Consider the following 27,601-nt stretch of genomic DNA (forward strand, 5'->3'; position numbering starts at 1 on the left):
ATCCAGTCTATCATTGTTGGACATTTGGGTTGGTTCCAAGTCTTTGCTATTGTGAATAATGCCGCAATAAACATACGTGTGCATGTGTCTTTATAGCAGCATGATTTATAGTCCTTTGGGTATATACCCAGTAATGGGATGGCTGGGTCGAATGGAATTTCTAGTTCTAGATCCCTGAGGAATCGCCACACTGACTTCCACAAGGGTTGAATTAGTTTACAGTCCCACCAACAGTGTAAAAGTGTTCCTATTTCTCCACATCCTCTCCAGCACCTGTTGTTTCCTGACTTTTTAATGATTGCCATTCTAACTGGTGTGAGATGGTATCTCATTGTGGTTTTCATTTGCATTTCTCTGATGGCCAGTGATGGTGAGCATTTTTTCATGTGTTTTTTGGCTGCATAAATGTCTTCTTTTGAGAAGTGTCTGTTCATGTCCTTCGCCCACTTTTTGATGGGGTTGTTTGTTTTTTTCTTGTAAATTTGTTGGAGTTCATTGTAGATTCTGGATATTAGCCCTTTGTCAGATGAGTAGGTTGCGAAAATTTTCTCCCATTTTGTAGGTTGCCTGTTCACTCTGATGGTAGTTTCTTTTGCTGTGCAGAAGCTCTTTAGTTTAATTAGATCCCATTTGTCAATTTTGGCTTTTGTTGCCATTGCTTTTGGTGTTTTAGACATGAAGTCCTTGCCCATGCCTATGTCCTGAATGGTAATGCCTAGGTTTTCTTCTAGGGTTTTTATGGTTTTAGGTCTAACATTTAAGTCTTTAATCCATCTTGAATTGATTTTTGTATAAGGTGTAAGGAAGGGATCCAGTTTCAGCTTTCTGCATATGGCTAGCCAGTTTTCCCAGCAACATTTATTAAATAGGGAATCCTTTCCCCATTTCTTGTTTTTGTCAGGTTTGTCAAAGATCAAATACTTGTAGATATGTGGCATTAGTTCTGACGGCTCTGTTCTGTTCCATTGATCTATATCTCTGTTTTGGTACCAGTACCATGCTGTTTTGGTTACTGTAGCCTTGTAGTATAGTTTGAAGTCAGGTAGTGTGATGCCTCCAGCTTTGTTCTTTTGGCTTAGGATTGACTTGGTGATGCGGGCTCTTTTTTGGTTCCATATGAACTTTAAAGTAGTTTTTTCCAATTCTGTGAAGAAAGTCATTGGTAGCTTGATGGGGATGGCATTGAATCTGTAAATTACCTTGGGAAGGATGGCCATTTTCATGATATTGATTCTTCCTACCCATGAGCATGGAATGTTCTTCCATTTGTTTGTATCCTCTTTTATTTCCTTGAGCAGTGGTTTGTAGTTCTCCTTGAAGAGGTCTTTCACATCCCTTGTAAGTTGGATTCCTAGGTATTTTATTCTCTTTGAAGCAATTGTGAATGGGAGTTCACTGATGATTTGGCTCTCTGTTTGTCTGTTATTGGTGTATAAGAATGCTTGTGATTTTTGCACATTGATTTTGTATCCTGAGACTTTGCTGAAGTTGCTTATCAGCTTAAGGAGATTTTGGGCTGAGACAATGGGGTTTTCTAGATATACTATCATGTCATCTGCAAACAGGGACAATTTGACTTCCTCTTTTCCTAATTGAATACCCTTTATTTCCTTCTCCTGCCTAATTGCCCTGGCCAGAACTTCCAACACTATGTTGAATAGAAGTGGTGAGAGAGGGCATCCCTGTCTTGTGCCAGTTTTCAAAGGGAATGCTTCCAGTTTTTGCCCATTCAGTATGATATTGGCTGTGGGTTTGTCATAAATAGCTCTTATTATTTTGAGATACGTCCCATCAATTCCTAATTTATTGAGAGTTTTTAGCATGAAGCGTTGTTGAATTTTGTCAAAGGCCTTTTCTGCATCTATTGAGATAATCATGTGGTTTTTGTCTTTGGTTCGGTTTATATGCTGGATTACATTTATTGATTTGCGTATATTGAACCAGCCTTGCATCCCAGGGATGAAGCCCACTTGATCATGGTGGATAAGCTTTTTGATGTGCTGCTGGATTCTGTTTGCCAGTATTTTATTGAGGATTTTTGCATCAATGTTCATCAAGGATATTGGTCTAAAATTCTCTTTTTTTGTTGTGTCTCTGCCAGGCTTTGGTATCAGGATGATGCTGGCCTCATAAAATGAGTTAGGGAGGATTCCCTCTTTTTCTATTGATTGGAATAGTTTCAGAAGGAATGGTACCAGCTCCTCCTTGTACCTCTGGTAGAATTCGGCTGTGAATCCATCTGGACCTGGACTTTTTTTGGTTGGTAAGCTATTGATTATTGCCACAATTTCAGCTCCTGTTATTGGTCTATTCAGAGATTCAACTTCTTCCTGGTTTAGTCTTGGGAGGGTGTATGTGTTGAGGAATTTATCCATTTCTTCTAGATTTTCTAGTTTATTTGCATAGAGGTGTTTGTAATATTCTCTGATGGTAGTTTGTATTTCTGTGGGATCGGTGGTGATATCCCCTTTATCATTTTTTATTGCATCTATTTGATTCTTCTCTCTTTTTTTCTTTATTAATCTTGCTAGCGGTCTATCAATTTTGTTGATCCTTTCAAAAAACCAGCTCCTGGATTCATTGATTTTTTGAAGGGTTTTTTGTGTCTCTATTTCCTTCAGTTCTGCTCTGATTTTAGTTATTTCTTCCCTTCTGCTAGCTTTTGAATGTGTTTGCTCTTGCTTTTCTAGTTCTTTTAATTGTGATGTTAGGGTGTCAATTTTGGATCTTTCCTGCTTTCTCTTGTGGGCATTTAGTGCTATAAATTTCCCTCTACACACTGCTTTGAATGCATCCCAGAGATTCTGGTATGTTGTGTCTTGGTTCTCGTTGGTTTCAAAGAACATCTTTATTTCTGCCTTCATTTCGTTATGTACCCAGTAGTCATTCAGGAGCAGGTTGTTCAGTTTCCACGTAGTTGAGCGGTTTTGAGTGAGATTCTTAATCCTGAGTTCTAGCTTGATTGCACTGTGATCTGAGAGACAGTTTGTTACAATTTCTGTTCTTTTACATTTATTGAGGAGAGCTTTACTTCCAAGTATATGGTCAATTTTGGAATAGGTGTGGTGTGGTGCTGAAAAAAATGTATATTCTGTTGATTTGGGGTGGAGAGTTCTGTAGATGTCTATTAGGTCCGCTTGGTGCAGAGCTGAGTTCAATTCCTGGGTATCCTTGTTGACTTTCTGTCTCGTTGATCTGTCTAATGTTGATAGTGGGGTGTTAAAGTCTCCCATTATTAATGTGTGGGAGTCTAAGTCTCTTTGTAGGTCACTCAGGACTTGCTTTATGAATCTGGGTGCTCCTGTATTGGGTGCATATATATTTAGGATAGTTAGCTCTTCTTGTTGAATTAATCCCTTTACCATTATGTAATGGCCTTCTTTGTCTCTTTTGATCTTTGTTGGTTTAAAGTCTGTTTTATCAGAGACTAGGATTGCAACCCCTGCCTTTTTTTGTTTTCCATTTGCTTGGTAGATCTTCCTCCATCCTTTTATTTTGAGCCTATGTGTGTCTCTGCACGTGAGATGGGTTTCCTGAATACAGCACACTGATGGGTCTTGAGTCTTTATCCAGTTTGCCAGTCTGTGTCTTTTAATTGGAGCATTTAGTCCATTTACATTTAAAGTTAATATTGTTATGTGTGAATCTGATCCTGTCATTATGATGTTAGCTGGATATTTTGCTCGTTAGTTGATGCAGTCTCTTCCTAGTCTCGATGTTCTTTACATTTCGGTATGATTTTGCAGTGGCTGGTACCGGTTGTGCCTTTCCATGTTTAGCGCTTCCTTCAGGAGCTCTTTTAGGGCAGGCCTGGTGGTGACAAAATCTCTCAGCATTTGCTTGTCTGTAAAGTATTTTATTTCTCCTTCACTTATGAAGCTTAGTTTGGCAGGATATGAAATTCTGGGTTGAAAATTCTTTTCTTTAAGAATGTTGAATATTGGCCCCCACTCTCTTCTGGCTTGTAGGGTTTCTGCCGAGAGATCCGCTGTTAGTCTGATGGGCTTCCCTTTGATGGTAACCCGACCTTTCTCTCTGGCTGCCCTTAACATTTTTTCCTTCATTTCAACTTTGGTGAATCTGACAATTATGTGTCTTGGAGTTGCTCTTCTCGAGGAGTATCTTTGTGGCGTTCTCTGTATTTCCTGAATCTGAATATTGGCCTGCCTTGCTAGATTGGGGAAGTTCTCCTGGATAATATCCTGCAGAGTGTTTTCCAACTTGTTTCCACTCTCCCCGTCACTTTCAGGTACACCAATCAGACGTAGATTTGGTCTTTTCACATAGTCCCACATTTCTTGGAGGCTTTGCTCGTTTCTTTTTATTCTTTTTTCTCTAAACTTCCCTTCTCGCTTCATTTCATTCATTTCATCTTCCAGGGCTGATACCCTTTCTTCCATTTGATCGCATCGGCTCCTGAGGCTTCTGCATTCTTCACGTAGTTCTCGAGCCTTGGTTTTCAGCTCCATCAGCTCCTTTAAGCACTTCTCTGTATTGGTTATTCTAGTTATACATTCTTCTAAATTTTTTTCAAAGTTTTCAACTTCTTTGCCTTTGGTTTGAATATCCTCCCGTAGCTCAGAGTAATTTGATCGTCTGAAGCCTTCTTCTCTCAGCTCGTCAAAGTCATTCTCTGTCCAGCTTTGTTCCGTTGCTGGTGAGGAACTGCGTTCCTTTGGAGGAGGAGAGGTACTCTGGTTTTTAGAGTTTCCAGTTTTTCTGCTCTGTTTTTTCCCCATCTTTGTGGTTTTAACTACTTTTGGTCTTTGATGATGGTGATGTACAGATGGGTTTTTGGTGTGGATGTCCTTTCTGTTAGTTTTCCTTCTAACAGACAGGACCCTCAGCTGCAGGTCTGTTGGAGTACCTGGCCGGCCGTGTGAGGTGTCAGTCTGCCCCTGCTGGGGGGTGCCTCCCAGTTAGGCTGCTCGGGGGTCAGGGGTCAGGGACCCACTTGAGGAGGCAGTCAGCCCGTTCTCAGATCTCCAGCTGCGTGCTGGGAGAACCACTGCTCTCCTCACAGCTGTCAGACAGGGACATTTAAGTCTGCAGAGGTTACTGCTGTCTTTTTGTTTGTCTGTGTCCTGCCCCCAGAGGTGGAGCCTACAGAGGCAGGCAGGCCTCCTTGAGCTGTGGTGGGCTCCACCCAGTTCAAGCTTCGAGGCTGCTTTGTTAACCTAAGCGAGCCTGGGCAATGGCGGGCGCCCCTCCCCCAGCCTCGCTGCCGACTTGCTGTTTGATCTCAGACTGCTGTGCTAGCAATCAGCGAGACTCCGTGGGCGTAGGACCCTCTGAGCCAGGTGCGGGCTATACTCTCCTGGGGCACCGTTTCCTAAGCCCGTCGGAAAAGCACAGTATTCGGGTGGGAGTGGCCCGATTTTCCAGGTGCCGTCTGTCACCCCTGGAAGGGGAACTCCCTGACCCCTTGCGCTTCCCGAGTGAGGCAATGCCTCGCCCCTGCTTCGGCTGGCGCACAGTGCGCTCACCCACTGACCTGCGCCCACTGTCTGGCACTCCCTAGTGAGATGAACACGGTACCTCAGATGGAAATGCAGAAATCACCCGTCTTCTGCGTCGCTCGCGCTGGGAGCTGTAGACCGGAGCTGTTCCTATTCGGCCATCTTCTCTCTCTCTCTCTTTATTTACTTTCTGTTTCTTTCCTTTCCTTTCTCTCTCTCTCTCTTTTTTTTTTTTTTTTTTTTTGTGAGACAGGGTGTTGCTCTGTCACCTAGCCTGCAGTAGCGCAGTGGCACAATCAGGGTTCACCGCAGCCTCAACTTCCCAGGCTCAAGTAATCCTCCCACTTTAGGCCACCCACCGACCAAGTAGCTGAGACTACAGGTGTGCGCCACAGCACCAGTTAATTTTTTTTTTTTTTTTTGAGATGGAGTTTTGCTCTTGTTGCCCAGGCTGGAGTGCAAAGGCGCGATCTCGGCTCACTGCAACCTCCGCCTCCTGGGTTCAAGCGATTATCCTGCCTCAGCCTCCTCAGTAGCTGGGATTACAGGCATGCGCCACCATGCCTGGCTAATTTTGTCTTTTTACTAGAGATGGGGTTTCTCCATGTTGGTCAGGCTGGTCTCAAACTCTTGATCTGAGGTGATCCACCCGCCTCGGCCCCCTAAAGTGCTGGAATTACAGGCGTTAGCCACCGCGCCCGGCCACTAGTTAATTTTTTTTTAATTTCAGTAGAGATGAGGTCTCGCTATGTTGTTCAGCCTCGAATTTTGTTTCTCAAAGTGAAACACAATTATGAGTAATTAAGGACCCAGAATCCCTTCACAGCCATAACAGCATGCTTGACAACTGCTGCTGCCTAGCTTGGGGGTTTCCAGCCTTGAGGTTGAGCCTACCCTAGGCTCAGCAGGAGGCCAGAGCTGAGCTGAGAACACAGCCCAGGATGACTGTCACTCCTAATCCACGAGGTACCAAGATGTGGTTCTCTGTGACACCTTGAGATGGCTGAGTACTCTCAGTCCCTATTTATTCTTAGCAAAGCAAACCACAAGCCTGCAAGCTGCTTGGTGACTTAGGGCATCAGTGTTCAGAAGGTCTCTATAGGGACTGATGTCCTGAGGTGACTAGACGCTTCCAGACATCAGTGCCCGTGGCACACAGATGACACTTCTCGCGAGGCTCCCGTTTTTCTGCAGACTAGGCTGTCTCTTCATAACAGAGCCTAGTTTCCATCAAAATGCCCTGACTTCTCGAGAGGACAAGCGCTAATCTTTTTTATTTTTTCCATGCCCACGGCCGGTCAGAGAAGACCTATCTCTACCTACCATGCTCCAGATAGCCTTACCCTTGAGCCAGATTTGTCTAAGATGGTGATGGCGATAACAAACACATCTCGGGTGTACTGATGGACAGGAAGTCAGGCGAGACAATGACTTGCTGCCCTGCTATGCTAATTTGTTGGCCAATTCATAGGAGGTGGCAGCTGAAGTTGTAATGATAACTTAGAGGGCAGTGGCAGCAGGAAAGTTTTCTAAAAATGGCTTTTATTACAAGGCTTTCCTGAGTTTGGCTATACCCAGGCATTATGTCATTAGGAAAAACTGATGACACTCAATAGAGAAAAAGAAATCTGTTCCTAAAGCAGAGGCTTTCTGAAAGCTATTAGCTGTCTCCTTGAAATCACAACATTGAAGATTTCACAGCAACAGCAACACATTGTAAGGAAGCATTAGGAGATGTTTGCCTCTCTGCCTTCTTTATTACTCATTCCTCTAGTAGGGGAAAGTGGGGGAGGAGAGGAAAGATGGCAAGGTTTTTTATTATTATTATTCATTCACGCTTAATAAAGCAAAGCATAACACTGATTTTTTTTTTTTTTTTTAAATGGAGTCTCACTCTGTCGCCCAGGCTGGAGTGCAATGGCGTAACCTTGGCTCACTGCAACCTCTGCCTTAGCCTCCAGAGTTGCTGGGATTATAGGTGCACACCACCACGCCTGGCTAATTTTTGTATTTTTTAGTAGAGACGGGGTTTTGCCATGTTGGCCAGGTTGGTCTCAAACTCCCGACCTCAGGTGATCTACCCGCCTCGGCCTCCAAAAGTGCTGGGATTACAGGTGTGAGCCACCGTGCCCAGCCAACCCTGATATTTAAAAATAACATCTCTCGGTTGCAGTGAGCCGAGATTGTGCCACTGTACTCTAGCCTGGGCAATGGAATGAGATCCTGTCTTAAAAAAAAAAAAAAGTAAAAGAAAAAAGAGTTGACTACACTAAGATGGATGGTGAAGATGTTTTGCTGCTATTTGGTAAAATAATAATAATAATAAAGGGGTCAGCGTGGTGGCTCACACTTGTAATCCCAGTAATTTGGGAGGCTGAGGCAGGAGGATCGCTTGAGCCCAGGGGTTCAAGACCAACCTGAGCAACATAGCAAGACCCCGTCTCTACAAAACATTAAAACATTAGCCAGGTGTGGTGAGTGCACCTGTAATCCCAGCTACTTGGGAGGCTGAGGCGGGAGGATCCCTTGAGCCCAGGAGTTCAAGGCTGCAATGAGTTGTGATCATACCACTGCACTCCAGCCTGGGCAACAGAGCAAGACCCTGTCTCTAAAGCCATTAAAATAATGATAATCATCATAAAAAGCAAATGGTCAGGAAATTGCTCCCACTCACGTTCATGGTTCCATTGATCTCTGCCACTGACTCATCATCTGTAGGAAACTGATAGATCTGGACTCCATTGCTGACAAGCTCACTGGTGATTTTGATTTTGAACTTTGTTAGCTCACTCTTCGAAATGGCATCTGCTTTGGCAATGATGGGGATGATGTTCACCTAGGGAGAGGAGGGGCAAAGTGGGGTCATTGTTGGTAACCTGCAATTGATAGCAGCATGACCTAGGACTTCCACCAGCTGCCAGAGGGAGCCGCTCAGCCCAGTGGTCAAGGACTGGCCGCTTCTGTAGCCAAATGACAATACAATAAACGACAAGTACTAACTATGTGCTGGGCACTGAACTAAGTACTTTACATGAATTAGCACAATTAATCCTGACAATAACCCTTCCAGGAGGTATTATTACTACTATTTTGCCAATGAGAAATTAAGGCATAGGGAGGTTAAATAACTTGTCCAAGGCCATGGAGCAGGTAAGTAGGAGAACTGGGATTCAAATCCAAACTCAGCCTTATTCCTAAGTCCATAGTCTTAAGCATGAGCTGTCTACCAGTTCAGATCCAAGTTGATGAGCTGTATGATATCTTGGTATCAAGGTTACTGCTTGGGAGATTTGAAGCAGACAGGTGATAGCTGGGAATCTGTGGCTGACAGGGGAGAGGTGGCCTCTTCTTGCTAAGAGTAAATTGTTCCAACCCATCGGGTCCGGGCTAGCCCAAGCCGGGTGTGATATGGACCCACATGAGAGATGGCAGGGAAAGGAGGCAGGGACAGTGCTCAGCGGGGACGCACATCTGGCTGTCTTTCTGGCAGGAGACACTGAATTAACCAACTCAGTTAGGTGAGGAAGAACCTATAGTTACAATTTGATCTGAGACTTATGCAAAAAGAATTATACTGCCTGAGTCTCATGATTAATTTCTGAGTAAGAAAAGCAAGTATAAATTTCAGGCATCAGGAGAAAGGCCTAATGCCAACCAAAAGTTCAATCCACCTGAACCCTAATCCTTGAAATTCCTCCAAGAAGGGACAAGGCTTTTACTGTCAGAAGGTAAAGAAACTTGAAATGCACATGTGTTTGTGAGACAGAGCGCACTAAGTTCAGGTTGACACGGAGAGCATAATCATTCCTGCCAGTAGATTTCAACGGGGGGTGGGGGAGGGGCTTAGGTGGCACTCAGGCCCCGGACTCTAAAAGGGGAGTCTGGGAGCTCCAGACGTGGAAGAAAAATCCTGCTTCCTCTGCACTTTGGCTTAGGAGTGCCTCTGAAGCCTGATATCACACAGTCGCTGGGTCAAAGAAAGACTGAACCGTGGAGGCACCTCCCTTGAAGTCTTTCGGGGGCAGAGGGGTCAAAGCCCTTGCCAAGATGAAACAGCAGGCAGAGCCTATTCTCCTTGGCACTTTCGCCAAGTCCCCACTGACACACTATAAACATATATCAGGCCAGGGGCAATGGCTCATGCTGGTAATCCAAGCACTTTGGGAGGCCAAGGTGGGCAGATCACCTGAGATTGCGAGTTCGAGACCAGCTTGGCCAACATGGTGAAACCCCGTCTCTACTAAAAATAAAAAGTATCCAGGCGTAGTAGCACATGCCTATAATCCCAGCTACTCGGGAGGCTGAGGCAAGAGAATTGCTTGAACCCAGGAGGCGGAGGTTGTGGTGAGCCAAGATCGTGCCATTGCACTCCAGTCTGGGCAACGAGAGCGAAACTCTGTCTCAAAAAAAAAAAATATATATATATATATATATATCTCAAAGGCTTAACTCAGCCCATCTACCAGGCCTGCAGCCATGTGGCTCACCAATGCCCCTATACAGGACATGCAGGGCATGGCCACATTTCAAGAGCAGCCTTTTATTCATGGGCCATGAGCCCATTGCTGCAAAAAATGAAAAACTGCTCCTATTCTGATGAGAGCTGAAATTCAGTTTTAGAGTGGATGTGCTACTAAATGGCTGCATGTGAATTCGATTATTTTTTTGATATGGAGTCTTGCTGTGTCGCCCAGGCTGGAGTGCAGTGGCATGATTCCAGCTCACTGCAACCTCCGCTTCCAGGTTCAAGCGATTCTCCTGCTTGAGCCTCCCCAGTAGCTGGGATTATAGGTGCGCACCACCATGCCCAGCTAATTTTTGTATTTTTAGTAGAGACGGGATTTCGCCGTGTTGGCCAGGCTGGTCTCGAACTCCTGACCTCAGATGACCTGCCTATCTTGGCCACCCAAACTGCTGGGATTACAGGTGTGAGCCACCACACCTAGCCAAGTTTTTCTTAAAGCAAGACAATGCCTGATTCCCACAGCCATATTTCTCGAGCATGGAAGCATTATAACATGGGGTTACAGATCTGAGTGTCACAGAATCTGCACTCTACCAGTAGCTAGCAATATGACAATGAGCAAGTCACTTAACCTCTCAGAGCCTCAGTTTTCTCTTCTGTAAAATGAGGATAACAATAATGTGTACTTCACAGGGCTGGCATATAATGAGGGTTTTAATGTTAACTGCAATCATAAAAGTAATTATTGATAGCAAGAATGATAACTTTCAAAGTCAAGTTTGCATGTTTGATTCTAGCCAGTTAACACTGGGACAAAGAAAAAACAGCTTTCCATTTCCAAAGCCTTTGCCCCTAGACTCAGGGAGCCATTTTGCTAGTCCTCAAGAGGGATCAGAGCAGAAAGACAGCTCAGGGCAAGCCCATCCCTAGTGCTGGGAAAACAGATCACAAAGCATAAGACGCTGGTGCTGGATCCATAACACCATCTTTATGGAGGGACAGGGAATGAGGGAGAGGATGAGGATGCCACAAATCTCTCCCGGAATCCCACATCTACTTTGCACAAGAGATCAGTAAGAGTGAGTCCCCAGCGCCCCCGCCCCTGCCTCCTATACCTTACTGTCCAGCTTCTTCATAGTCACTAGGTCCAGAGACTTCAGGGAATGACCCGTGGGGGCAATGAAATACAAGCAGACATGGATTCGGGAGTCATGGTAGGTGTGTAGCACTCTTCGGATCTTCAGCTCTTCCTGCAGGTAGGCCTCGAATTGTGCATCGATGAATTCCACGATGGGCTTGTAGCTAAAAGGGAGAGCAGGGACAGAGGCGGACCCCGTCAAAAACTTGGATTTTGACACTGTCCTTTTTGGAAATTTCAAATACCTTCTGTAATCTTGACTCTCTCCCATCCAACTGCATTTCTCCATCTCCCTTCAGTGGGCCCCCGATCTTGTCAGCCTGGCCACCTTCTTGGTCCCTAGATGAGCCAAACTTATGCCCACCTGTGCACCTTCACTAGCATGCCCCTTTCTCTCTCCTCATCCCAATTCTGCCCTCCCAGACCTCAGGGCTCTGCTTAGTGCCCTCCTCCTTCCTACGGCCTTCCCCACTTATGCCAGAAATCCCTTCTGCGAGTCAGGGGCATAACAAGAAATGGCATTCAATTACTTATTGTTGCTTCACAAGGATTCTCTCAAATAGATTGTGTCTTCCTAAAGGGCAGGGCCTGTGAAGGGCACTTCTCTGTCCCTCAGGGGGCCCCAACACAGCATGGAGCTCACTCGCTGTATCTGTAGAGGGACTGATTTTCCTCCAAGCTGGGCTCATGTCTTTGCTTCCTTTATCTCGCCCTACAGTGCCTAGATGAGAGCTGGGTACACAGTGGGTAACAAGACCTCTCTTTGGCCCACTGCTGGGCAATCTTGTGAGAACATTCAGGGCTTTTGCTCATTCTCGCTAGGTTTAGTGGAGCTCCGCACTTGGCTCCCCCAAGGTCAAGATATTTTTCTGATTCTCATTTCTCCCAAGGTGGTGACTTTAAGTATTCAGGCCAGGCACAGTGGATCATGGCTGTAATCCCAGCACTTTGGGAGGCTGAGGCGGGTGGATCTTCTGAGCTCGGAATTTGAGACCAGCCTGGGCAACATGGCAAAACTTCGTCTCTACTAAAAATACAAAAATTAGCCAGGTGTGGTGGCTCATGCCTGTAATCCCAGCTATTCAGGAGACTGAGGCAGGAGAATCGCTTGAACCCGGGAGGCAGGGGTTGCAGTGAGTGGAGATCATGCCACTGCACTCCAGCCTGGGCAACAGAGTGAGATCCCATCTCCAAAAACAAACAAACAAACTAAGTATTCAGGCAAAATCTGGTAAAGTTACTCCCCCCTCCGCACACCCTGCACACATGGACACAGGCCTGCCAGCTCACTGAGTCTCCACACACGGCTCCTCTAGGTGGCCCCCAAGTCTTGCCAAGTCTTCTTAAACAAGTCAGCCCTCTATGTCTCTCTTTCCTGGGCCTCCCTGGGAAACTTCCCTCTCCCTCTGTCCCAGTCCCCTCCCACGTCATCCCCGTCACCCCTACAGCCTCTTTCTGCTCTAACTAGGTCAGCTTAGCTCAGCTTTGCCTCTTGTTCTCATCTCCCCTGTCTGTCTGCTGCCTCTCTGGCTGAAGGGTTGCCTCCCTTCAGGCTAGAAGAGGCTTGTCATGTGGGCCCAGGGCAGGGAGTTTTCAGATACCGCTGCCAGAAGGGAACATGATGATCAAAGGAGGAGCTGGGCCCAGCCAATGCCTCCCACCTGCAGCAGCTCCCAGGCTGAGCCTTTTTGAAAGATCCCCCTAGTAGAGAAGGGGAAAATAGCCTTTTAAAAAAGAATCACAGGATCCTAGATTCTGAGAGCTGCAGCCAGAGCTGAGATCCAGGTGCAGGCTATCTCCAGAGCCCCAGAGAAAAATCTTTTTTTTTAAGATGGAGTTTCGCTCTGTTGCCCGGGCAGGAGTGCAGTGGTGCGATCTCCACTCACTGCAACCTCCGCCTCCCAAGCCCCAGAGAAAACTCTAAAAACATAGTCCTTTCTTTATTCCTTTGATCCCTCTGAGCCACTGTTCTGAAGGGTAATCGCATCAAAGAATCTCTTGGTTGCAAAGATCCTTAGAAGGTTCCTGACGAATTTGGAGTGAGGGTGGGGAATGTATCCCCTAGGCTTATTTAATTAATTTTTGGATGTTTTGCTGATTTGAAATAGTTGATGACGGCACTGCTTCATTTTTTTCTCAATTACATAATTTTTTTTACTTCATTTTTTGCTTTGCAGAAGGAATCAAAGGAGGAAAGAAAATAAAGCTAAAAAGTACATTTTTTAGCTTCCCCACACACCCCGAAATCTGTAGTGATACCCTGTGCCTGTCTTACTGCAATTGCCTCTGGCTCTCGGAAGCTCTCAAGATGTACATGGATCAGACCAGCCAAACTAGCCAATCAGCCACCAGGATTTGGTGTAGACGAATCCTAAATGGGTGGCTTATCTTCGTCTTATTCATCTCTGTAGCCTCCACGTCTAGCCTGCTGTCTGGAACATAGTAAAGTTTCCCCTACTGCTCTGCATTCCCTCCACCCCCGGGCCCCAGTGACTCATCTTCCCACGATGGCCACCTCTCTCCCACACTCTGTTGTGCTGCTCACTGGACTCCAGTGGGTGGTAAACAAAATCCTTTACTCTTATAGGCTACCTCCTCCCAAACTGCTTCCTTCCTCTAAGTGACACCTGACTATCCTTCAGAGATGCTGCTTTTCTCATATCCTTCTCAACTGGAAATTTCTTCATCTCCACACCCAAGTCCCATGGAAGGGCACAGAGGGCAGCTTTCTTCTAGCTCTTGATTCCCTCGCTCACTGTGATCTCCTCATCTCCTCCATTTTCGACCAAAACGAGCTCCAACAGACTCCATCCCTCCCCATCACTACTGATAATCTTTGACATTTCAAGACAGCCGTTCTTAACACAGGGTTCATGGACCTCCTAGGTTCTGTGAATAGAATTCAGAGGATCTGTGAACTTAGATAGGAAAAAAATACATCTTTTTCACTAATCTCTAACTGAAGTTTAGCAGTTTCTTCAGCTACAGACATAGGTAACAATCTATAGTAATGTTAGCAGTACCTGTGATTTCATAACCAATAGAAATCACTGATATCATCATTTCCCATTCCAATTGTTGTAAATAGCTCAAAATAGCATTTATACTCATTACGACATTCAAATTCTGGTAATTATTAAGCCTGCATATAGATATTATTACTTCTGGAATTGATAGAGAAGCACATGGATTACTAAGTCACAATTTTTAAATATTTTAGTAACTATTTTTAGTATACTTGGTATATTTTAGGCATTTAAAAACATTATTTTGAGAATGAGCCCATAGGCCTCACTAGATTGCTAATGGGGCCAATGGCACAAAATAACCCCTGGTCTAGACAATAATACTTATTCATTTCGGATAATGATATGTACTATGAAGATACTCCAATAGGATAATGGGATATACATGTGATTGAGGGTTCAACTACTTTAAATACAGTGATCAGGGAAGGCTTCTCTAAGGGTGTGACATTTGAGCCGCAAGGATGAGGATGACAGAGCCATGGAGAGATCTGGGCGAAGAGCATTCCAGGCAGTGGGAATAATAAATGTGAGGATGGTCCTGAGGCAGAAACCAGTCTGACAGGTTTGAGCAATGGGAAGAAGGCCAGGGAGGTGGGACTTGGTGAACCCAGCTTGAGTAAATTATTCACAGTAGCCCAAAGGTGGAAACAACCCAAATGTCCATCAACTGATGACCGGATAAAGAAAATGTGGAGGCCGGGCGCAGTGGCTCTTGCCTGTAATCCCAGCACTTTGGGAGACCAAGGTGGGCGGATCATGAGGTCAGGAGTTCGAGACCAGCCTGATCAACAGGGTGAAACCCCGTCTCTACTAAAAATACAATAATTAACTGGGCGTGGTGGCACGCGCCTGTAATCCCAGCTACTCAGAAGGCTGAGGCAGGAGAATTGCTTGAACTGAGGAGGCGGAGGTTGCGGTGAGCCAAGATTGAGGCACTGCACTCCAGCCTGGGTGACAGAGTGAGACTCCGTCTCAAAAAATAATTAAATAAAGAAAATGTGAAAATGTGGAGGCTGGGTGCAGTGACTCACACCCATAATCTCAGCACTTTGGGAGGCCGAGGCAGGCGGATTACCTGAGGTCAGGAGTTTGAGACCAGCCCTGCCAACACAGTGAAACCCCGTCTCTACTAAAAATACAAAAATTAGCCAGGCATGGTGGTAGGCACCTGTAGTCCCAGCTACTCGGGAGGCTGAGGCAGAAGAATTGCTTGAACCTGGGAGATGGAGGTTGCAGTGAGCCGAGATCGCACCACTGCACTCCAGCCTGGGCAACAGAGTGAGATTCCGTCTCAAAAAAAAAAAAAAAAAAAAGACTGTGCCTTATTTCTTAGTATCTCTGACACTTCACACTGTACTTGTCACATAGTAGACATTTAAGTTTATAAAGTGGACTAGGTTTCCACAGCAACTTGGTTCTCAGTCTTGTCAGTTCTCTCAAATCTGCTCCTCCTCTTTATCCTCAAAGATTCTCTTCCTGTTCAAGCCCTCATCATCTCTCCCATCCTCAAGAGTTGCCCCTGACCTCCTTGTCCCCCTCTAGACATGGCCTTGTGTATTTCTCCCAGCTCAGACAAGCTTTCTTTTTTATCTATTTTTTAGAGACGAGGCCTTGCTCTGTTGCCCATGCTGGAGAACAATGGCATGATCATAGCTCACTGTGACCTCGAACTCATGAGCTCAAGCGATTCTCCTGCCTCAGCCTTCTGAGTATCTGGGACTACAGGCACACACCACCACACCTGGCTAATTTTTTATTTTTTTGTAGAGACGGGGTCTCTTTATGTTATCCAGGCTGGTCCTGAACTTTTGGGCTCAAGTGATCCTTCTACCTTGGCCCCACAAAGTGTTGGGATTAGAGGTAAGAGCCACCGCGCTTAACCTCAATTTATTTATGCAAGAACACCTATTCTCGGCCGGGCGCGGTGGCTCACGCCTGTAATCCCAGCACTTTGGGAGGCCGAGGCAGGCGGATCATGAGGTCAGGAGATCAAGACCATCTTGGCTAACACGGTGAAACCCCGTCTCTACTAAAAATACAAAAAAAATTAGCCCGGCGTGGTGGCCGGCGCCTGTAGTCCCAGCTACTCGGGAGGCTGAGGCAGGAGAATGGCGTGAACCCGGGAGGCGGAGCTTCCAGTGAGCCGGGATCGCGCCACTGCACTCCAGTCTGGGCAACAGTGCGACAGTCCGTCTCAAAAAAAAAAAGAATACTGATTCTTCCTTCCTCACAGATAACCTCTATTTTCAGTTTGCTGATTATCTTTCCAGACCTTTTTCTATGCATCTACACACATAAATAGAGAGAAATATTTGTGGTTTTATTGGAGGGAGGGGGGCAGATTTACACACACCGCATCGTGATCATTCTGCAACTTCTTTTTTTCGCTTAACAACATATCCTGAGATCTAGCCATGTGAGTATATATCGATCTACCTCATTCTATTAAACTGCCAAACACAATTCCATGGTATGGTAAGTCCACAGTTTATTTAATTGCTTTGTTGGTAGAAATTTAGACTGTTTAAACTGTTTTTCATTCAATAACCAAAGCTACAGTGAACATGCTTTCTCTATGCTTCTCAGGAGCATGTGCAACTGTTTCTCTAGGCTGTATACTTAAAGGTGGAACTGCTGGATCATAAATTATTCACATGTAAAATTTTAATAGATACTGCCAAATTTGCCCTCCAAAAAGTCTATATCAATTTACAGTCCCATCAACGTGAATGAAATTACCTCGTGTTAGTGGGTATTATACCACCTTTTTGTTTTTGCAGATCTGATGGATAAAAAAAATTTGTTTCATTTTGCATTTCTCTAATTACTGGGGAAGTTGAATGACCATCATTTCATATGTTGATTGTACATAAGTATTACCCCTTCTGTAAATTATTTGTTTATTTCTCATTGAATTGTAGAAGCTCTTTTTCCATTTTAGAAGAATCTTTTGTCTGTTATTTAGGCTGCAAATATCTTCTCCCCATCTGTAGCTTGTTTGTACTTTTGTTTATGGTATCTTTCAATATAAAAGGGTTTTTTATTTTAATGAATTTAAATCCATCAGTCTTTTCTTCTATGACTTTTGAATTTTGTGTCATGATTGGAAAAGCCTTCTCTACCCCCAAAGTTATACAAATATTCTCTGATGTTTTCTCCTTATATTTTTAGAAATCTGTTTTTAGTCCAACGGGAATCTATTTTTGTGAATGGTGTTTGTGTGAGAGGATCTCGTTTTATTTTTTTCCTAAATAGATGGCCTATTTTCCCAGCATCATCTCCTGAATAGTCCATTCTTCCCCTGCTGACTTACATATGCTAAATTTCCATATGAGCAGGAATCTGGTCTTAGACTGATTTTTCTGTTCCATTGCTCTTTTTGCTCTTCTGATGTCTTTACATCCTTACTTTCCATTCACTCAGCAATCACGGTAATCTGGCTTCTACCCACAGTTCCCCTTGAATTATTATTCTGAAATGTACTACTGACCTTCATATCACCAAACCCAAAGAATATTTTGCAGTTCTTGTCTTCCTGGATACCATGTATCATTCCTTCCCATATACTACATGATTTAGCTGTCCCTTGATTCTTCTATCAATAACAATCATGATCATAATATCTTCAGTTTATGAGGCAGTTACTCTGTGCCAGGTGTTTAAGCATTTCATATTCCACACATGTCAAATGTGCTTCACCACAACTCTCTAAGGTTGGTGTTATTATTATTATCCATCATTATCATCCCCATTTTACAGATGAGAAAACTGAGGCATAGAAAATTTAAGTACCTTGTTCAAGATCCCTGGGCTAAAAAGACAGCAAGATGAAATTTGAACCCAGGTCTGAGACCAAAGCCTAGGTTCCTAAGCACTCCCCTCTCCAGCCTGTCCTTCTCAGTCTCTCCCTTAAATCCCCTTTTCTCCAGCATCCTTTTTTGTTTTTATTTTTCGAGATGGAGTCTCACTCTGTTGTCTAGGCTGGAGTGCCATGGTGCGATCTCAGCTCACTGCAACCACCACCTTCCGGGTTCAAGCAATTCTTGTGCCTCAGCCTCCTGAGTAGCTGCGATTACAGGCACACACCACCATGCCTGGCTAATTTTTTGTATTTTTAGTAGAGACGGAGGTTTCACCATGTTGGCCAGGCTGGTCTTGAACTCCTGGCCTCAAGTGATCCACCCACCTTGGCCTTCCAAAGTGCTGGAATTACAGGCTTCAGCCACTGTGCCCTGCCTCCAGCATCGTTTAAATGGTAGCTTTCCGCAGTATCCGGCCTTAGTCATTCCTCTTCCTAGTTTATGCATGTGCCCTTGTAAAGCGGGATATTCTAATGCCCTGTTTCAATGATGTTTCACTGATATATCTATGCTAACATGGCCCTAACAGCATGAAGAAAACACTGCTTTTTATTACAGATCCCTGGAGCTTACTCCACCCCTGCTCCTCAGTGCAATTTCAAGGAGGCTTTTCATTTCTACTTATTTGATTTATTATAAGTATGTATCACATTTATATTCAGGAAGAAACAATAGGGATATCTTAAAACTATAACGGAAGTAGATTTGCCTCTGAGGCGCAGTATCTGTTCAGTCCTCCCAAGCCATTATTATCAAGGCATTGTCCAATGTTAGATATGTTGAATGTATGTAACTGAAAGAACTGTAAGAAATGTAATTGAAGTTTCTGAGCAATCTGCAGCTGAGATTAAGCACTCATATTGTGGCCCAAATATCCTTTCTCCAAAGTTTAATTTATTCTCAACCAAACAAGATTAGCACAATAAGCATGCCTATAAAAAGCAGAGGTGGCCAGGCACAGTGGCTCATGCCTGTAATCCCAGCAATTTAGGAGGCCAAGGTGGCGGGGGGGGTGGGGGGGGATCACTTGAGATCAGGAGTTCAAGACCAGCCTGGCCAACATGGTGAAACCCCATCTCTACTAAAAATACAGAAAAATTAGCAGGGTGTGGTGGTGCACGACTAATTCCAGCTACTCTCGGGAGGCTGAGGCAGGAGAATCACTTGAACCCAGGAGGCGGAGGCTGTAGTGAGCTGAGATTGTGCCACTACACTTCAGCCTGGGTGATAGAGTGTGACTCCATCTCAAAAAAAAAAAAAAAAAAAAAAGCAGAGATGTCTTTTTTCTAGAATTTCAAATGCAAAACAGAACTCAGTTCCATTATTAAGAAGCTACATATATTTGGCTGGGCACGGTGGCTCACACCTGTAATCCTAGCATTTTGGGAGGTCAAGGTGGGTGGATCATGAGGTCAGGAGATTGAGACCAACCTGGCTAACACAGTGAAACCCCGTCTCTACTAAAAATACAAAAAAAAAAATTAGCTGGGCGTGGTGGCACGAGCCTGTAGTCCCAGCTACTCGGGAGGCTGAGGCAGGAGAATGGTGTGAACCCAGGAGGTGGAGCTTGCAGTGAGCTGAGATCACACCACTGCACTCCAGCCTGGGCGACAGAGAGAGACTCCGTCTCAAAAAAAAATAAAAATAAAAAGAAGCTACATATATTTATTCATTATAAGGAAGTGAGTGTGGCTGTTGTAGCTTTAAGGGGGAAATAAAAGAATTTGACATAAAGTTCATCTAAGAAGCAAGAGAATCCTGAAAGGATGAGAAGACCCTCTGCTTAAAATGATGAATGGCCCTTTCTGAGATGAGCACATGTGATAACCATGTGACTTCTGGTTAAATGCAGATGGTACCTGACCCCACCCCTCATCACGTTCCCATCTCTGAGCCTCACCTAGTCTTCACTCACACACATTCTCAACCCCCTACATCTTTCTGTTTTGTTTTGAGACAGAGTCTTGCTCTGCCGCCTAGGCTGGAGTACAGTGGTGCAATCTCAGCTCACTGCAACCCTGCCTCCCGGGTTCAAGTGATTCTCCCACCTCAGCCACCCGACTAGCTGGAATTACAGGCACCCGCCATCACACCCGGCTAATTTTTGTATTTTTCGTAGAGACGGGGTTTCATGATATTGGCCAGGCTGGTCTTGAACTCCTGACTTCAAGTGATCTGCCCGCCTCGGCCTCCCAAAGTGCTGGGATTACAGGCGTGAGCCACCTTGCCTGGCCCCCCAACATCTTTCCTGTCCCCCTCCTACCTGTCTGCTTATTCCTGTACAGTCCCTTTTCAGGATGTCTCTTCCTCCATCTATTGACTTAGCATCCTGAGGTTTTTGTCTTCAGCCCAGTGTTCTTCTTACTCTACTCTGATCCCTGGGTGATTTTACATGTGTCCATGGTTGGAACATATCACCTCTACCTTGATAACCTAATCTATTTCTAGCCTCTTCTGATCTCCAATTCTGTGTGTTCAACTGCCTACTGCTGAAGGTCATCGCGTATCTCAGTATTCCTCAGACAGATCAAACTTGACATGTCCAAAACAGAGCTGATTATTTTGAACCCTGGTTCTCTTATGGAATGCCATCACCATGTGTCCACTCTCCCAAAGCTGGAAATTTGGGCCTCATTTTAGATTTTTCTTTTGCCTTCACAACCCCACACCAAGTGTCTACCAAGTCCTGTTGATATTTACCTACTCAGTATTTAGCAAATCTGTCTCCTCTTCCCTGTCTCAGCACCTATTTTACCTCTTGCCTTGATCATAAATCCTTCTGTGATCTGGCACCTGCTTACCTCTTCAGCCTCATCTCCCCATTTTTTCCCTAAGCGCTTACTCCAAGTGCTAGCCCAGGGGCAGAACCAGGTTTTTCCAGCCCTTAGGCTTATGCAATTTGAAAGACTCTCTGAGGAAAATAATACGACGTTGTGATTGAACATTAGTTACAGAGCTTTGGAAGGGGCCTGTGCAATCTTCATTAGCTTCACAGTGACTCTGCCTCTGTCTAGCCAAAGAGAGCAAGCTGCACTTCCCTAGAACATACCAGAATCCTGCACATCACTTTGCCTTTATACAGGCAGTTACTTCTGCCTGAGATGCCCCTATCTCCATTCCCTTGTCTGTCTGGCAAAACAGTTCGTCCTTCAAGAGTCAGCTCAGGAGGCACATCCTTTGTGAAGGCTTCCCTGACCTCCCTACGTGGAATTGACGGTTCTCGCCTTTGTGTTCTCATTGTAACTTGTCCTTTATCTCTTTGTGCCCTGTCCTTTACAGAACATCTTATACTCTATGGAAATTATTTGCTTAAAACCGGTTTTGCCTATGAGTCCCTCAAGGGCAGAGACCAAGCCATTCCTTTTTAGATGGTCAGAGCTCGACAGTACCTGGCGCAAGGTAGGAGCTCAATAAATGTTTGCTGCATGGAATTGGAATTGAGACCTGACCCATGTATACTAGAAAGACGCCCTTCTTTTGGCAAAGTGAGTGGAGTGGAACAGTTGCTGTAGACAGGGACACCAGACAGGGCCGATGCTTGGGAGGTACCTGCTGCTGCCCACACCATTCTGGGAGGACAGGCTTGGGCCGGGTATCTGTGCTGTCTTCAAGATCTCCGCGGTGAGCTCCTCTCTGCGGCCCTCTACCAACCTCCCCACCCTACCCCACCCCACCGCCTTCCTTACCTGTCCTCTTTGTTGATCTGGTCCCCAAAGCCAACTGTGCTAACGATCGTGAGCTTTAGCCTCACGTTGCTCTCTTGGAGGTCATAGGTATTAGACTGGAGCTGGACACCCGGCTGTGTGTGGGTGGCTGGCTCCCCTTCGAACTTGGTGTTGAACAGGGTGTCCATGAGGGTGGACTTGCCCAAACCTGTCTCTCCTAAAAAGCAAAAGGATAAATTATGGTCTGTTCACATAGTGACTATTCAGCCCTTACACATCATGTTCCATATACACATTTGTTGACATGGGAAAATGAACATGATAAAACATAAAGCAAAAAGCAGAAGCAGATGAACTATATGATTTCAGTTAAATGAAAAAGACGGAAAGGAACTATACAGACGGATCAGTAGTAGTCATCTCAGATAGTAGAATTGAGGTAATTTTCACTTTATTCTTCCAAATTTTTTCTGTCATTTGGAAATTTTACCTTGAGTATACATTTTTTTTTTCTTTTGAGACGGAGTCTTGCTCTGTCACCCAGGTTAGAGTGCAGTGGCGTGATCTCGGCTCACTGCAACCTCCATCTCCCGGGTTCAAGCGATTCTCCTACCTCAGCCTCCCGAGTAGCTGGGATTATAGGCACCCGCCACCGTGCCCAGCTAATTTTTGTATTTTTAGTAGAGATGGGGTTTCACCGTCTTGGCCAGGCTGGTCTCAAACTCCTGACCTCGTGATCCACCCACCTCGACCTCCCAAAGTGATGGGATTACAGGCGTTAGCCACCGCACCTGGCCAAGTATACATTGCTTTTATAGTCAGAAAAAGAAATTATGTTATAGGCAGCGATGGAGAGATATAGCTATGCCTAGAAAAAAAAGACTGGAAGGAAATACAATATACTCTTACCAATGGCTATCTCTGAGTGGTGATCTTATGTGTGGTTTTCATCCCTTTCTTTATGCTTTTCTATATTTCCCAAGTTTTCTAAGTGGAATATGTATAGTTTTCGTCATAAAAATTAAAGGACTATTTTAGATTTTTTTAAAAAATGACAGCGGTGGCCAGGCGTGGTGGCTCACACCTGTAATCCTAGCACTTTGGGAGGCTGAAGCAGGCAGATCACTTGAGGTCAGGCATTCAAGACCAGCCTGGCCAACATTGTGAAACCCTGTCTCTACCAAAAATATATATATACATACACAATTTAGCCAGGCATGGTGACAGGTGCCTGTAATCCCAGCTACGGAAAGGCTGAGGCAGGAGAATTACTTGAACCAGAGGAGGCAGAGGTTGCAGTGAGCTGAGATCGTGCCACTGCACTCCAGCCTGGGCAAGAGAGTGAGACTCAATCTCAAAAAAAAAACAAAAAAAACAAAAGACAGTGGTCCCTTGTCAAACAAATATCCTTTCATCTCAGTCCCCACCTCTCCTCCCTGCCAGGCCTAAACAGCCCTCTGGGGATGCCCCAGATGTGCCTCCCCATGGTGAAAACCATGCAGGCTCCTGGCTTATCCTCCCAGCCTGGTTGAACGGTTGAACTTTCAGTGAGACCGTTTTTAACTAAGAGGGGCAGGGTGGGGAGACCCAGCAGGCCACAAAAATTCTTCTTCTTTTTTTTTTTTTTTTGATACAGCGTCTCACTCTGTTGCCCAGGCTGGAGTGCAGTGGCGCAATCTCGGCTCACTGCAGCCTCTGCCTGCTGGGTTCAAGTGATTCTCCTGCCTCAGTCTCCCAAGTAGCTGGGATTACAGGTGCCTGCCACCATGCCCAGCTAATTTTTGTATTTTCAGTAGAGATGGGGTTTCACCATGTTGGCTAGGCTGGTCTCAAACTCCTGACCTCTGGTGATCCACCTGCCTCGGCCTCCGAAAGTACTGGGATTACAGGCATGAGCCACCGCACCCGGCCCTTATCCTTAAATTTTAAACAAACTAGCCATTTATTTGTTTAACTACTAGGCTGCGAGATACTAATAAGTCAAACCGTTGGAATTTTTAAAGTCTTGAACATCACACTAGGGAAACGAGTAGGGGAAAGGCTGTGGCAGACTGGTGAAGGTTTTGGGAGCTTATTCCTGGGAGATCAAGGGATACCAAGCCACTGTCAGGAGCCAACAAGACTTCAGGGAATGGGACATCACAAGAAGTCAGGAGTTGGTGACAAGGGGGCTAAACAGGAATCTGATATGAGGCCACAAACTGGGCTGGGCACTAAAACTGCTTATAATCTCTACAGATCCAGGCTGTATTTGACCCCTCAGCCCACCCCAAGTGACTCAGGAATACCAGGAATTAAAGAGTCAGTAGAGAGGGCCGGGCGCAGTGGCTCACGCCTGTAATCCCAGCACTTTGGGAGGCCGAGGTGGGCGGATCACGAGGTCAGGAGATCAAGACTATCCTGGCTAACACGGTGAAACCCTGTCTCTACTAAAAATGTACAAAAATTAGCCAGGCATGGTGGTGGGTGCCTGTAGTCCCAGCTACTTGGGAGGCTGAGGCAGGAGAATGGCGTGAACCCAGGAGGCGGAGCTTGCAGTGAGCCGAGATCGCGCCACTGCACTCCAGCCTGGGCGACAGAGTGAGACTCCATCTCAAAAAAAAAAAGAGTCGGTAGAGAGGCAGGCACTTCGAAGAGAGGATATCATTAATTACTCTGGCCTGCCCTTTGAAGACAAAGACTACCCTCCCATTTATTCTGCTATCATCATCCCTGTTTTTCCCTCTCCTCTCCCCAACCCAGGGGGGATGTGAGCCTCGACTTCTCTTCATAGTCGGGACTGGGTTTGCATTGGGCAAATTGTGGCCTGCCAAACCCCGCCTTGGGACCAAAAGCACACATCTGCAGGGTGGTTCAGGGCTAGGGTTAGAGCTACATGATGCAGAACTGAAAATGCTCCATCTCCCCTCCCCCCTCTGGGTGTGTCTAGCCTGCTTCTTTTATCCCGAATAATGAGCTATGAATGCAGGAGGTGCCTTTTAAAATATCTGTGTATGATGAGAGTTTTCTGTGTGTAGACAGAGAGAAGGGAGAGAGAGAGAAGAGATAAGAGAGAGGAGGGAGACAGGGAGAGGGAGGGAGAACAAGGAGAACATTCAATTCAGCCTGGCTACCCGGCCCCCCAGCCCAATTTCATAGCCAGGTCTGACTAACTTGGTAAATTGCCAGAGTGTGGGGAAATGGTTCCTCACACAGATCATGTTTCAAGCCAGGGTCTGCTATATCCATTAGCAGCAAAGACTCTTGAAGAAGAGGCCCCCTTTTTCCTCCCCTAAAGGAACAGGAAGTATTTGGGTCCCAAGAAGAATTTTATGAGGTGGGGCCTTTGCCATGGGAGGTGGCAGACTTGGCCAAGCAGTGGAATGTATCACACCCCCCCTCACCCAAAGTTGGGGTGCACTTTAACTGCAAATGGGGCCAGTACCTTAGAGGTGGGAACACAGTGTGGCTCCCACATCCTAACTCACCTCCTCTCTCGAGGGCACTGAGATTTAAGCTACAGTTTAGCTCATCTTCCTATGTGCCTGATGAATTTTCCATGTACATCCTTACCCCCAACTCCCTCCCATGGAACAGAACCATCCTTACCCCCAACTCCCAAAACCCTTCTGTTCCATGAGCTCCCTGCCGAATGCCCTGTAGCTCCTAGGGAGTGGGGGTCCTGTTTCCCCAGCACCCAGAGTGGGCACCCTGGCTCCCCGATCCTAAGAATTCTCAGAGAGCAGGAGATGGGCCATCTTCCAGTACCCCCGAGAGTGCCTAACCCAAAGTTCACACAGAAGGCCTCAGGGGCAGCACCGCAGCGTGAGGGACCCACCCTGTTTGCACAGCTGGAGGAATGGGGGCCGGGCAGGGCAGGACAGGGAGCTGGGAGGAACAGCAGGAGAAATGACCACCCAAATGCCTGCTGGCACAAAAGCGCTGTGGAAATTAGATGCCAAATAATGAACGTCTGGAAGAAAAGAACACCCGGGTGTCTAGGGAATTGAGATGAATGCAATAGTAGAGAGGGCAGAAAATCAAGCGAGCTCGTCCTGTGGCTATCGAGAGCTCCTGTTCCAGTTTTCCATCAGTGTGGAGCCTGGGGGTCGGGGAGGCTTTCTGTCAATGAATGGCACAGACCCAGCCTGAGCCTAGGATGCTGCCCCTCCCACGGCTGCCCTGGGCCCAGTACTGAGTGTGAGTGTGTTGTGAGGGGGAGGCACACATGACCTAACTGGGATCAGGTCAGCAGATTCCACGCCCCTGCAGGAAGGTGGGGACTTGGCAATTCGATTCCAGCAGGAAACCTGAGGAGTCCCGAGGGGTCAATTTCTCACTCCTCCTCCCCCAGCCCTCCCAGGGCTCCTCCAAGTAGATAGTAAGGTTTTTAATGCATGCTCCACCAGCCAAGAGGATTTCATCTCACTTTGCTTAATGTAGATAGTATTCTGGAAACAATAGCTTAAAAAAATTTAAAACATATATGAGTACTATGAAATATGTTTTTTTCAAACTATGCTCTTGCAGGGCACGGTGGCTCAGGCCTGTAATCCCAGCACTTTGGGAGGTCGAGGTGGGTAGATCACCTGAGGTCAGGAGTTGGAGACCAGCCTGGCTAACATGGTGAAACCCCGTCTCTACTACAAATATGAAAATTAGCCGTGCATGGTGGCAGTCTCCTGTAATCCCAGCTACTCAGGAGGCTGAGGGTGGAGAATCGTTTGAACCCGGGAGGCGGAGGTTGCAGTGAGCAGAGATCTCACCACTACACTCCAGCCTGGGCAACAGAGCGAGACCCCGTCTAAGAAAGAAAGGAAAGACAGACAGAGAGAGAGAGAGGGGGAAAGAGAGACAGAGAAAGAAAAAGAAAAGACTTCTAGCCAGGTTATCACTAAGTTACTTTGTGACATGAACTGAGCTCTTCCCCCTCTCTGGGTCCCAGTCTCTTTTTCTATAAAATGAGAGGGTTGGTAATAACAGCTATTGTTTACTGACACTGCTCTAAGTTTTTTACATATATTTTCTTATTTATTCCTCACAGGAAGCCTATGAGGTAGATGTTACTATTTGTCCTCAATTTATAGATGGGTTAACCAAGCCACTTACTAGCTGTGTAAATTCACACCAGTTCCTCAGCATCTCTGCACCTTACTTTCCTCATCTATAAAATGTGGAGGGGCTGGGCGCGGTGGCTCATGCCTGTAATCCCAGCACTTTGGGAGGTTGAAGCAGGAGGATCAGTTGAGGCCAGGAATTCGAGACCAGCCTGACCAACATAGACCCTGTCTCTGTTTTATTTTTTATTTCCATAGGTTTTTGGGGACAGGTGGTATTTGGTTACATGAGTGAGTTCTTTAGTGGTGATTTGTGAGATTTTGGTGCACCCATCTCCTGAGCAGTAAACACTGAACCCAATTTGTAGTCTTTTATTCCTCACCCCCTTCCCACCCTTTCCCTCTGAGTCCGCAAAGTCCATTGTGTTATTCTTATGCCTTTGAATCCTTATAGCTTGGCTCCCACTTATGAGTGAGAACATACAATGTTTGGTTTTCCATTCCTGAGTTACTTCCCTTAGCATAATAGGTCTATTTTAAAAACTAGTAATAATAAAATAAAATGTGGAAGAAGTAACTAGTCCAAGGTCACAAACCAGTAAGTGGCAGAGCCAGCATTTGAATCCAGGCAGGCCGACGCTGGAGTCCATGCTTTTAACCAATGTGCTCTAGCGAGACGCATAGGTGTGATATGTTTGTTCATTCAGTCATTCAACGAGTATTTACAAAGACTCTAATAGGAGCCAGGCACAGTTATAGGAGCTGCAGATACAGCAATGAACAAGATAGCCACAATCCCTGTTCTTGTGGACCTAAAGTCTCTTCCAGTTCTGAATGTTGAACCCAGAGAAACGTCTCTGAGTTCAACAGGGAGGTGCCCAAAAGGAAACACTCCAGGAACTCCGGTTGGCTAAGGAAGCCTATGGAAAGGGACAAGGTCATGCCTGGC

General features: G+C 45.7%; 1 protein-coding gene across 4 annotated transcripts in view; it reads right to left on the bottom strand.

Annotated features, from left to right (window-relative positions):
• Positions 1–27,601, bottom strand: part of SEPTIN6 (septin 6) — an 84,462-nt gene that overhangs the window by 32,926 nt on the left and 23,935 nt on the right. For all 4 annotated transcript variants that reach the window (XM_024240468.3, XM_024240465.3, XM_024240466.3 and 1 more), the window contains exons 3-5: positions 21,638–21,833; positions 11,040–11,226; positions 8,134–8,295 (exon numbers count right to left, since the gene is read on the bottom strand). In XM_024240468.3, the coding sequence (XP_024096236.1) occupies positions 8,134–8,295; positions 11,040–11,226; positions 21,638–21,833 (545 nt within the window). The remainder of the gene's footprint in view (positions 1–8,133; positions 8,296–11,039; positions 11,227–21,637; positions 21,834–27,601) is intronic.

This window comes from Pongo abelii, chromosome X (genome assembly GCF_028885655.2).
Source record: "Pongo abelii isolate AG06213 chromosome X, NHGRI_mPonAbe1-v2.0_pri, whole genome shotgun sequence".
NCBI classification, from domain to species: Eukaryota; Metazoa; Chordata; class Mammalia; order Primates; family Hominidae; genus Pongo; species Pongo abelii.